General features: G+C 41.3%; 1 protein-coding gene across 3 annotated transcripts in view; it reads left to right on the top strand.

Annotated features, from left to right (window-relative positions):
* Positions 1–12,380, top strand: part of CNTN6 (contactin 6) — a 124,511-nt gene that overhangs the window by 45,762 nt on the left and 66,369 nt on the right. For 2 of the 3 annotated variants that reach the window (XM_050313248.1, XM_050313246.1), the window contains 2 exons: positions 2,431–2,557; positions 4,883–5,058. In XM_050313248.1, the coding sequence (XP_050169205.1) occupies positions 2,431–2,557; positions 4,883–5,058 (303 nt within the window). The remainder of the gene's footprint in view (positions 1–2,430; positions 2,558–4,882; positions 5,059–12,380) is intronic. The other variant, XM_050313247.1, reaches the window with a different exon arrangement.

Genomic DNA, 12,380 nt, shown 5'->3' with positions numbered 1-12,380 from the left:
CAAATGGAGAATGTTGTTTCCAGGACACTCTCAGGTTCACCAAGCCAAATTTCTCTGGTATTACTGATTAGTTTGGGATAATGGTAATTAAAACTCCACTTTGCAAAAAAAAAAAATCATAATAGGAAGGGAAATCTGTGGTAGGAAAGGGGTCAGCTGGTTTATAATATTGTTCCACTGAGTTATTCTATACACACCCTGAGCCTGGGGCTGGGCCAGCCTAAATTTGCTCTCAGGCTGTGTTATTTTGCATTTCCAGCTGGGCAGAACCCTCAGAAGAAGGTGAATCTGAAGCCAACCAGAGCTGGACAACGGGAAAGAGCAGGGAGAAGGATTTGGCTGGAAATTAAGATGACTAAATGTGAATTGTGCTTTTTTAATCCTTGTCTGGACGAGACAACAGATAAACATTTCAATATTTATTGTGACTAACTGAAAGCTCTTTAAGTACATTTGCCATGAATATCACAGCCTGATACAACTCACCACTGCCCACAAAGCACTGTCATCTCCCCTGCTGATCCATAATTATGGAGAAAACAGGGATCCTCCTCTTCCACTGGCACTGTGTTAATCTCTGCATTGGCTGAAGACAATATCATGTAATGAATGAAGGAACGTTGATTCATTTTCATCCTTTACATTTGAATTCAGCCTGACATAATTATGGTCTTTATGGTGATCAAACTGATTTGGCATCATCAAGAAATACAGTTTAACTTCTTATAATACAACTCATAACGAGAGTTTATATTTGCTTTCCAGCCCCACGCTGAGGATTCACAGAATTTTTATGTATAAAAATGAGACATTTAATAAAATATTCCAAGAGATTAAAAAAAAAAATCTGAATTCTTTAAAGTTTAAAAAAAAAAAAAAAACAGTCCTGCAAAGATTCATTTGTCATACATATCTCTGGAGAAATCATGGGGACTGTATTGAATTTGGAGGATGGGGCAGAAATATAGGGCCACTCTCTATAGGAAACACAAAAGGATGTGTCAGGAAATTAGAAATGACCAGCCTGACCTTTCCTATAAATAAGAGATGGACTCCTAGGACACCATTGGCTCTGAAAGTGCACATCATTTCTCGCAAATTTGGTGCTATATAAGAAAAGGATATTAAAGAGAAAACAAACTGATAGCAAGAAGGTGCCTTTACTGAAATTCATGGGGAGTATTTCTGTGATGGGGACTGTGACACTGCAAAGGAGCTGTTTGAGCACATGCAAAATATTGTGTCCTTTTCCACACATGAAGGTTCTCCTGTATTAAGGACATGGAAAGGGGAAACAAGAATTAAGATGTTCAATAGTCTACAAATGACAAATGAGTCGAAATTCCATTTAGAACAAAACATGGGAAATTAATTCCAGCTTTACCAAAATATTTACATTTTTATGGGATGAAGCAGCGATTTTTATGTACATCAGGCACCTCAGCCCTGGCCCACCCAGCTACATGGGTTTAAAATGTGCAATAATCATCTCTGGGTCATTCTGATGCTTCACAAAAGCTTTTCACTGGGAAGGTAACAAGGACTGAGCAAATTAACCCAGAAGGGAAGAAAATTCCTCCCAAAGAAAAGACAAGTCAAAGGGTCAGTTGTAGAATCACTGAAAAAGGAAGTCTTCAAATTTGTCAAGGGATTAAAACCAGAAGAGTGGCATGAAATAATCCCCAAAAAGATTATTTCACCATGCCCAGCCACCACCTCTGAGAGCTGCTCTGCTTTGTCCCTTGGTTTGCTGAACAAATGGCCCTTTACTCCCCACACCCAGAAAGACTACCATGAAAACCAGAAATAGTTCCATCATTCCATTTTGCAAGTATGAAATGAAGGTTGATTATTTAATGCCACTTATTTTTTAAAGGGACCCAAAAAGGAAGGGCAGGGGGGGTGGAGGGAAGCCCCAAACCCAATAAGCAAACAAACAAACAGAACAACTGAATAAAATCTCAGTGAACAAATCCAAACCAAATATTGACACCAGGCCACTTAAAGTATATAAAATAATGTTTCAAAGGATGTGAAGGGTTGGAGGAGAAGGAGGTGACTGATTCCATTAGACTGAGGGAGCACCAAACACAGAAACCCCAATTCCATCCTGTCCTGTTGTTGCCTAAAGAACAACTCTGAGGTAGATGGGGACATTTAATAGTTGGCCTCATAATTTCCATAGAAAATATGCAGAGAAGCCAATCTTCACTGTCACCTGCAAAATAAATCACCAGCACCAAGGATTTGTGATTTTATTATCAATCAGCCTTGAAATATTTCCTCCTTAACAGTCTGGAGGTGGATCCTCAGCTGAATATCAGAGCAGACCTTCACTTCTGACTGAGAGTAAAGGACTCCAAAGGGCAATTTTATGTGTAAGGACACACTAAAGACATCTAATCTGAAATTATTGTTTTCCTTTCACAGGGGAAGAAACCCTTCGTGGTCCTATTTTTATCCAAGAGCCATATGATATCACTTATTCCATGGGCTCAGCAAACCCAGAGCTCCTGCTGAACTGCACAGCTGAAGGATATCCACCCCCACACTACAGGTGAAGTCAACTTTGGGAAAGTCTTGTCTCCCTGTGAACATTTGAGCTGGGTTTTAGTCAGGAGTGAAGAGTTTTACATCCCACAAAATGTACGGAGCACTCCCAGCAAGGATGTTCGTAAATTTAGGGAAAACCATTTTGTCTGGTCCTGCTGCTGAGAAAATTCACCCAGGGGAAAAAAAAAACCAAAACAAAACTAAACCAAAACACATCATTGAAAATCATCCCCAAAATATTTTAAAATTAATTCTGAATCCACAGAACAGCTGGTAAAAAACCTGGGAAAATGGAAGCACAGCACATTTGTGTTTGATAAAGTCTACAGTGGTTGCAAATGACATCACATAGGTTTATAATCACTGCATAAAGCCGTAGAATGATTGCCAGTAATTCCAAAATATAATTGTCTTATTCATAGCCTTGAAAAACAAATTGCAGCCCTGCTCTGCTGTCCCTGTTCACTGAAATTCCCTGGCTTATTGCAGGTTCTGCTTCAAAAATGGGGTAGAATTAAAAACTCCCTCAACCTCTGTTGTGCCTTTTGCAGTCAATAGTTTTTAAACTTCTCCTTTTCTTCCTCAATGGAAATGTTGTACATTAAGGGGGGGGGTTGCAAATCTTTTTCCCAATTACAAGAAAGCCTCAGGTGACTTGGCAGGACAATTGCATTTGAATGCAAATAATCTAAGAAACGTAGAACGCAATGAAACCTTAAAATAGAGATATTTTTATTGTAGTACACTGAAAAATAATTTATTGAATCATGTAAGCATACATATCCACTCACATTCCGTGTGTCCCCTGGAACTGATGAATTCAGCATCAGAATATAGAATATTTTTTTTAAATTTAGGTTTTGAAACAACTGGTTCTATAACTGATGGAAGTATTTTCCAATGGCTGCATGAAGAAATTTAGGGAAATACAGAGGTGATCCCTGCCTTAACGGGGCTTTGCTAAAACATCCCTAAAATAACTCTTCAAAGAATTCTGTATCTTAGTAAACTGCAAAACACACACAGTCATTAAATCATTGCCTACCCCATGAATTCATTAATTCCCTTCCTTTGGTGATGTAAACATATTAATTAGGAGAAAGCCCACACCAGGAGATGAACCCCTGATCTATATGCAAAGTTTAATAATCATTGTACCACGGTGATTAAAATGATTATGGGGATACTGTGAAGAATTCATTTGCAACAACCAAGCCAATGTCTTTGCATTTGTTTGGAAAAACAATTATAGATCTTAATTGGGAGCTGTGTAATGATGACAGCAGTTATTTCAGTGATTGATTCTGAAATTAAAGAGAACTGGCAAACTAAATACCAGAATGTCTCAGATTAGAAAATGGCAAGCTTTAGACAGTAGGAAGCATATGGAAATCCTGAAATATGGCAAAATCCTGAGCCTGGGATAGAGAACCCGAAGTGAGCCCCTGGCAACTCTTGTGTGGTGTTTTCATCCTAAGGAAGGGTTGGTGTCATACCCACAGAGGTCAATAGAAATGATACAGATGGCTGGGGTATAAAACCAGGGAAAAAAATACATATCTGGGTAGTCTTTGGGTTGCTGACAATGTAAAAAGTGCCTTTAACAAACCCCAAACTTGCAGGTGTCAGTGGCTGACTCCTTCATTCTTCCCTTGGACCTCGTGTGGGCAGTGAAAATTCAGCCCTAATGTGACTGATGGTAAAGCCACAAAATCCCCCTTCTTGAATAAGTATTTTCTTTGCGACACAGATTTGATTTTGACGTCTGTAAGCAGCTGTGTAATGTTGCAGACACAATCCATTTTCTGCTTAGTGGACTAAGGGGCAAATTAGGTTTTAAAATAGCAGCGTTCTCATCATTAAATTATCATAAAAAGTTCTCTCTCAGCTTTTGTTGTGCCCTCTGAAGTGAAACCCTTCCTGATCTATATCACCAGATCATTTTTTTGTAGCCAACTTTATGATTTATCAGTTGCAAGGGCTGCAAAGCACATTCATACTGTAAAAAAAAAAAATAAAATACAGTTGTAGGCAAGGTATAACCCCCCTCCCAACTGGATGGATAACTTAGTTTGTATGAATAAGTTATAATTACTTTTTTTGGACATTTGGGTGAGCGCTGGTGACTAACAGTAAAGATTTTCCAAGGAATACAATTATTGCTATCATTAAGATTGATGTAAGGAGCAGTCTGGTGTGAAAAATGATATCATTTGGTGATATTTAACTCCATTTTTATCATTACAGGTATGCTACAGCACACTATTTAAGATGAATATGAATAGGCTCTGTAAATTATAAGCATAATTTGATTTTTTTCCCCTCAAAGGTGGAAGCAAAATGGCACAGATATTGATCTTACCATGAGTTATCACTACAGGTTGGTTGGAGGCAGCTTGGCAATCAATAACCCACATAAAAATCAGGATATTGGAACATACCAGTGTTTGGCCACAAATTCATTTGGAACAATTCTGAGCAGGAAGGCCAAGCTCCAATTTGCATGTAAGTTGGGAAGCTCATATTTATTAGAGCATTATTTTCCTATTAATTCTGCACATGGACTGTAATTAATTGGGTAATTAAAATATCATGGGTGACGCTGTTTGAAAGGTTTCACTTCCACTGTTTTTGCTGAAAAACTCCCAACATTCCTGGTAAATATTAATAACAAAACCAGACATCTGATGGTTGCTTTCCTCAGGAACAAGCATCTGAAAATTGAAAGGTCAAGGAAGATGAGCACAATTATTCTCACTTAATAAAGGTGTTCCCACCCTTTAGGACAGTGGTTTTATCGTTATCCTGCAGGTATTTACAACTGTGGGGGAGAGAAATGTTGCAAAAATTATTTCTTGAGTTTTTTATAGTTCCTGAAGTGTAATTGAGGCACAAAAACATCGTCCCTCTAATTGCTACAGTGATAGTTGGTTATATTAACAAAGAAACCCTCTCTCCTTCCACAGTGTGTAAAACTGTGAGCCACGCTCTGAAACGTCCCATATTTGAGCTCTGAAAATTCAGCTCTGAAATATTTCACATTTCAGCCCCATCAGGCCGAGCACGTTGTGCCTTGAGATGACTTCAAATTGATTTTATCTTTGTTCCCCATTTCACAACTTCACAATCTTTTTTTTCACAACCTTTATAGGCAGTGACCGAGTTCTGCTGATGCCCTGGGGAGGAGGGGGAACAACAGCAACAACTAAAAAAACCCCAAATATTCCCTTTTTTTTTTTTCCTTTCCCCAGTCTGAAGCTCTGAGCAGTGTGTTGCAGTTGTTTTCAAATCTCATTAATAAAACATGTGTCTAAAGCCAAGTTCGTGTCGCTGTTTCAGACACCAGCAAGCGGATTAATTATTAATCTCGTTCCATTTCTCCCAGCAAACCTCGTGTCACGGGGTTATCCAAAGGAGACACTGGAGGTCAGGCTGGTTCACAGATTCTCTTTCAGCAGAGTTGATCAAAGGGTGTGTCACGAGAACCTCATTTAATAATGTTTTACCCCGAATTTCTCAAAGAGCTTTGACCAAGAGCTGGTCAAATATATATATATATATATATATATAAAATAATAATATAAAAAAAGTTGATTCATTATTTTCCCACTTTTTTTGTGAAACATCTTTCCAAGCCAAACTTCCTTGTGTGGGAAATTATTGCGAGATTTGGAGGTGAAAATTGTTCTGTGGCAGAACAAATCCCATTTTAGAATGAAGCAAGGGGAGGTGACCACCTCAAAATTGTCTGTGGAGTCTGTAATCCCCAAAGGAGCCAGGACAGGAATGGAGCTGGGAAAAGGCTTAAAGAAAAGGAATATCCTTAAAGGAAGGTACAAAGGAGGTATAAAATACATTTATAAAACAGGGAGGGGAAGGAAAAACAGGAATATCTATGGAAGAATGAAGGCTCTGATGATGGTTCAGCATATTAGAGTAATCAGTGATTTAATTTTTCTTTTTTTCCTGGAAAATTCTACCCCTAATTCAAATTCCTGGGAGCACTTTGGAGAAAAGAGGAGCTGTTCACTACAATTCCCAGCTTTCTGTCTGAGACTGAGTTTCCCAAGGATCTAAAGAGGGGTGTGAAACTCCCCATGGAGAGGGGGTTCAGCAGAGCCCCATCCTCAACTCCCACTCCTGTTGATAATGTTTTATATCTGGCCTGTCTGAGACAAAACTCATCCCAGCCAGACCCAGCTGATGCCACTTGGCTGCTAAAAGCCCTGTTTGCCACAAAATGGACTTTCTTGATGAAATTAAGTATTTTCAGCTGTTAAAACGCCAGTCCTTTAATAATACTCAGTGCAGGTGACCTTTCCCTCTGAAGCACTTAACTCACTGATGGCTGGAAGTCTCATGCCAGTGTGAAACAATCCAAATGGGCTAAACATCAAGCAGTGCCTTCATTTAGGCTTCCAACCCCACCAAGACACTTCCCAGAGCTCTGCAGGGAGCAGGTCACAGCAAAGCTGGGGCTGGTTGGCCCACAGCTGCCATCCTGCTTCAGCCCTCCAGCTCTTAACAACCACACAATGCTAAATATATCCCATTTTCAAGCAGTGCACTCCTTTTTCATTAGTGGTGACAGATATTTATGTCCTTTCCCACAGAGAAGAGAGAGGACAGACAAATCAAAGCCTGTTTTTTACAGTGACAAACACAAACTTACAGGAAAACGCTTCAATTTAGCAGCCTCACTGTGAAACTGGGAGTTTTAAGTTGTCTTGCAATAGGAAATAAAAACCCTCACAGTACATGGAAAATGTCATAATGACCTGATGAGAATAGTGGAACAAATTACCTTGAAACACTCATTTCACAGTTAACATTTCCTTGTTTCTTGTTTTCGTGTTGCCATCCAATTTACTCCCTTGTTTCAACCAATACTTCAGGCTATATCTTAAAATCCAGGCAGGCTTGTTGTTGTTATGACACTTTCATTCAATACCTACAAAACTGGGACTCTTCCCTGGGCTGGAATTCCTGGCATATTATTACAAACCCCTCCATAAAGAATTGAATCAAGCCTATTATCCAAGTAACGGGGTTTACCTGCATTTGTCTTTTTACTACGAGGTAACTAGCTCTGGGTTTGGGTTTGAATTAATGATACCTCCAGAAACCCATTGTAGATGTCAACTTAATATGTAAGAAATACTTTTTGCTTTGTTCGAGAGAGTGAGTTCTGCGCCGAGCAAAATAAATGCGGGGCCAGATTAGAAATATGTCTTGGGCTTCAGCTGGAGTTTCGTGCTTATCCTCTATTAAAAAGAGAGCTGTCAAAGGAAAGCTGCAGGAGGAATATTGTACAGAAGGCAGTGGCATAGATTATTAAAGCTACAAGCTGCAAATGAGCTGCAGCATCAGGGAGAGGGAGCAGAGAGAGAGCGCGTAAATGCAGGAGCGGGACGCAGGGGCTGGCAGTCCTGTGCCATCCCTGCTTCCTTCAGAAGGTTTGTTTTGTCATAAATAAACTTGAAAGCTCCCTCTAAATCCTGCATGTCTCTCGCTACCCACTGTGGACAGCTCGAGCGTGTTCTGCAGGAGCTGGAGCTGTTGATGTGGAACTTGTTAAAAAGCTTTGGTGTCAGAGCCCAGCTGGTGCAGCCAGAGCCTGACACAGGCACAGGGATCCCCATCCAGGGTGGCACCACCTGCCATCCACACAGGGCTTTCCCTGCTCCAGGTTCAGTGTTGATGCCCAGCACGAGGTCACCCAGAAAACTCCAGCTCTACAAGTCAGAGGAGTTTGTGAATTATTCAAGACCAGGGACGTGAGGTCATGGATTTCCTTCAGCTTTCACACAGCTCACAGAATCACCAAGGTTGGAAAAGACCTCCAAGATCACCAAGTCCAACCAATCCCACCCTTTCTGCTGAACCCCAGCACAAAATGCCACATCTGCTGGGTTTTTGAACACTTCCAGGGATGGTGACTCCACCACTGCCCTGGGCAGCCTGTTCCAATGCCTGACCACTCTTTCAGTGATGACATTTTTCCCAAGGCATTTTTCTTAAGGCATTTTATGCCTTAAAAAAAAAAACAAACCAGAAAACCCCAAAAAAAACCTTTTAGAGAAAATGCTTCGATGCAGCTTCAACCAGAATTTCCTCCCAAGGCACGCAGGGGATTTGTTTTAATTATTTCCTCAGTTTTAAGCAAAAATAACTGTGTGCAAACAACTGGTCTTGAGGGAAATCCCCATAAGTAGCTGCAGTGAAACAGCCTGTCCAGGCTGTTAGTTGTTCTTTTAGTTCCTGTACACATCTGTAACAGAGACATTAGGAGATATGCAGGAGAAATAGGATGTGCAATTAAACTAGGATAAAAAAGTGCTCCACCATGAAAAAGAATCATGTTTGCACCTAATTCATAATAATACAGGGCATAAACCCAGAAAATTTGATATTAATTGAAAGCATCTTGTTGCCTAGGGATCTTAAAAAAGATTCACAGTCAAATTGTTCTACCATCACTGGTAGAAGTTGCCATGATTGTGGCTTTCTCAGACCTCAGGCCCCCATTATTAACCATGAATTCTGAGTAACAACGACAAAAAATTTAAATTCATGCCTAGAATTTGTCCTTTTGCCCTGAACCACCCAGGAGGGCACACAGTGGGGCCATTAGACCATGTATTTTAAAGCTCCCCACAATGCTACAGACCAGAAAGGATTTCTCCTTGGACTTTTTGGGCTCCAACCAGAGTCTCATGTTTTCTAAGTGGTGCTCAAGGGTTTTGCTTGATGCTTATTCTCAACAGCATTTCTCTAATCCTCACATCCTCCCTCCTCTTGGCCAGTGATGATGTGCTCGTAGCAGTGGGGATGAGAGTGCTGGAGCACTTGGAATAAAATCTCCAGCTCCCAAGAGCTCTCACTTGCTTTTTGTCGTAGGCAGATGACACAGTTTTGCTGAAACAACAACTTAGAGGCAATAATTCCTCCAGGACAGAGTTTTTGCCATTCTGAACCAAAAAAAAAAAAAAAAATAGCATTTAACCATTTTAGGGAAGAAATGTATTAAACCCAATCAAATCCATTTGGTGTTTGCTGGATGGTGACAGGCTGAGCGTTAGCAGAGCCCTGTTAGAGGGATGTCTGGGAGATGCTCAGCCAGCATGAAAGCCCACTTTTCATCTGATTACTTCATCGTGTTATTTACCTTCCACTGCACACAAATTGCAGAAACATCACAAAGCAATCCAGCAATGCCTCCACGTATCATAACCCTTTTCACTCCCGGTATATGCTTTGAAACAGAAAATGGAAAAATCAATCAGCTTAGATCAGATAGGCTGAATTTGCAAAGGCTGGCCTTGCATGAATTTTAGGCTAAAAACCACTCCTGGATTGGTTCTGTTGTTCTGTGTGTCCAGAAATCCCTGTGTAACAATTGTATTTGATTAAAAGGTGTGCTGGATGTTGTAACTACCACCTTGAGGGAAGCTCTCTGGGTCTTTGAGCTGGTTGTTAATTCATCAGCAGGGTGAGGGCTGGCATACTGATCACCTGGCAGCCAGGGGTGCAAGAGTGAGCCCTGGAAAGGCCTTTCTTTTTCAAAAGGAGGCATAAAGCGCTCAGTTCAGTGTTCAACAAGCACTCAGGGAGGACCAGCTGATAACAAGAGCAAACAGGAGGAAGAGCTCAGCTTGGCAGTGCCAGCAGCAGCTCGTCATCAAAGACACATCCCCCAGTTTTACACTATTTACTGCGTTCCCTTATCCTCTTTAGGATAAGTTTAAAGCCACTCTGAATCACAGAATGGTTTGGGTTGGAAGGGACCTTAAAGCTCACCTTGTTTCAACCCCACTTCCCCTCATGCAGAAACACATCTCAGCTTGCAGATCTATGGAGAATCAGCTACTAAAGTCTCCTTTCCAGGCTCTGCACAGCCCTCCTGGTGGTCCTGGCAGCTCCTCAAGGTCTGAATCTTCCTGAGAGCAGGTGAGGACAAAATGCAGCCCATAGCAGGGACCCTCAGTGCAGATCGATCCCGTCTGGAGGGTGGAAATGCTGCTGTCACCTCTCCATGTGTCACTAAATAGACTTACAGCTCAAAATTGCCTTTTGAGCTTCTAACTGCAGGTACAGAATCCAATCTAAGTGCAGCAGCAGCAGCAGCAGCCACCCTCCCTGGGTGTGGGGAGCTGGAGTGCCAAGTTCTGAAGGGAATGAGTTCCAGGAATATTCCAAGAAATCAGTTTGTTACTCGGAAATCAACCCCGTGTTTTGACGAACTTCTGCCTGGAGTAAAAAGAAAGAGAACTTCCATTTCTCAGTTCTGATTGCTGTGGACACTTTGTGCCAGCGCTCCAGCTCTCCCTGCAGCACTTCCCATGGTGGGGAGTCCACATCAAGGCCTTTGCTTAATGGATGCTCTCCATGGAGCAGACCCAGCAGCCTCAGGCATATTTTCTTTTCTTCCCCCCTCTTTTTCACAACATTTCCATGTAAAAACCCGGTGAGAACCTGACAGGCATTGCTGGAGGGGGTCTGTACTCTGCCCTGCCTGCTCTGAAGTGGGACACTGTGTGTCCTTCAAGGCCACTTTGAGCTGAACATCTGCAGAGAACCACTGAAGTGATGCACTCAAAGACCCCAAAGGCTGCAAGACCTCACTACACTCAGCTTATTTTGCTGCATCTCTCTTGAGCCCCCCAGGATTTATTTATTTGTGGAATTCTGTGCACGCAGAGGCTCTCACAGGAAAAGCAGGAGCATCCACCACTCACCAGAGCTGGAGCTGGAAGGCTGGAAGGGTTCCACCTGCTTGCTGACAGGACAAGGCAGGGTGATAGCAGCTTCTATTTTAAAGCTCAGACAGCACAAGAATAGGATTATGCAAATCTCCTGCCATCCCTGATGACTGAAAGAACAGCCTGGAATCTTTAAAACAGAAGATGTGGGCACGTCTGCACAACGAAGGGGGTTTGCTTTTTCCATCACTCCCTAAAAGTTTGAGTCTTCTCCATGTTCTGAGAGCCCAGGACACTCAATGCACTCATGGCCTGCTGTCTGTTGTTAAACACACAACCTGCAGCTCGTGGTAACAACATTTCCCATTTGTTTTATGTCCTAGCAGACCAAGCAGCATCAGAAACTATATTTTTCTGCCCCTCAGATGGTTTAAACATCTCTCTCTCGGGGTGTTTAACCACAAAGTTCAAGGCAATGCTGTATCAGAACACTTGGTTAAATCTGCTTTATTCCATAGGTTAGTTGCTTAAACTTATTATAAAAGGAAGGGTTTTATCTATGGAGATAAGTAATGTATCTATACATTATAGAGGTGTTGTAATCTGTAATAGGAGCATTACAGATAAAGTAGTAATAGGGAACATATAAGTCTTTCCAGATTATCTCTGAGTTCTCTATTACTTACCCTCCCATAGTTCCTTTAAAAGTGTTTATCCTAAATCAACCCATTGCAGGCTGTATTGAAAAAGCAATATATGTGATTGAGATATGGTGGGTAACAAACCCTCCACCGGTCCTGCAGCTGCCAGATTCTGACTGATAAAATGTAATATTTTGGAAGGATAAACCAAGTCTGCATTTGCAGTCTGGGTGATTTTCTTTTTTATCTACTCTGCTTTCATTGCAGACAATATGACACAGATTCCAAGAAATTATTGAGTGGAATATCCATGATGTTCACCTGAGCTTCCTCATTCTTTGGAGTGACAAAAAACCCATGGCAGAGGTTTTGAGGGAATAAAAATAATGAAATTCATCAATTATTTCTGCAGTGAAGGTTGATCCTGTGTAATGCCAGGGGTTTAAGGTACAAATGAACTTCTCTATTCTGTAGCTTGTGTTGC

The sequence above is a fragment of the Myiozetetes cayanensis genome, unplaced genomic scaffold, assembly GCF_022539395.1.
Source record: "Myiozetetes cayanensis isolate MyiCay16 unplaced genomic scaffold, myiCay2020 scf18, whole genome shotgun sequence".
Classification (NCBI taxonomy): domain Eukaryota; kingdom Metazoa; phylum Chordata; class Aves; order Passeriformes; family Tyrannidae; genus Myiozetetes; species Myiozetetes cayanensis.
This window is presented reverse-complemented; position numbering and strand designations above follow the sequence as displayed.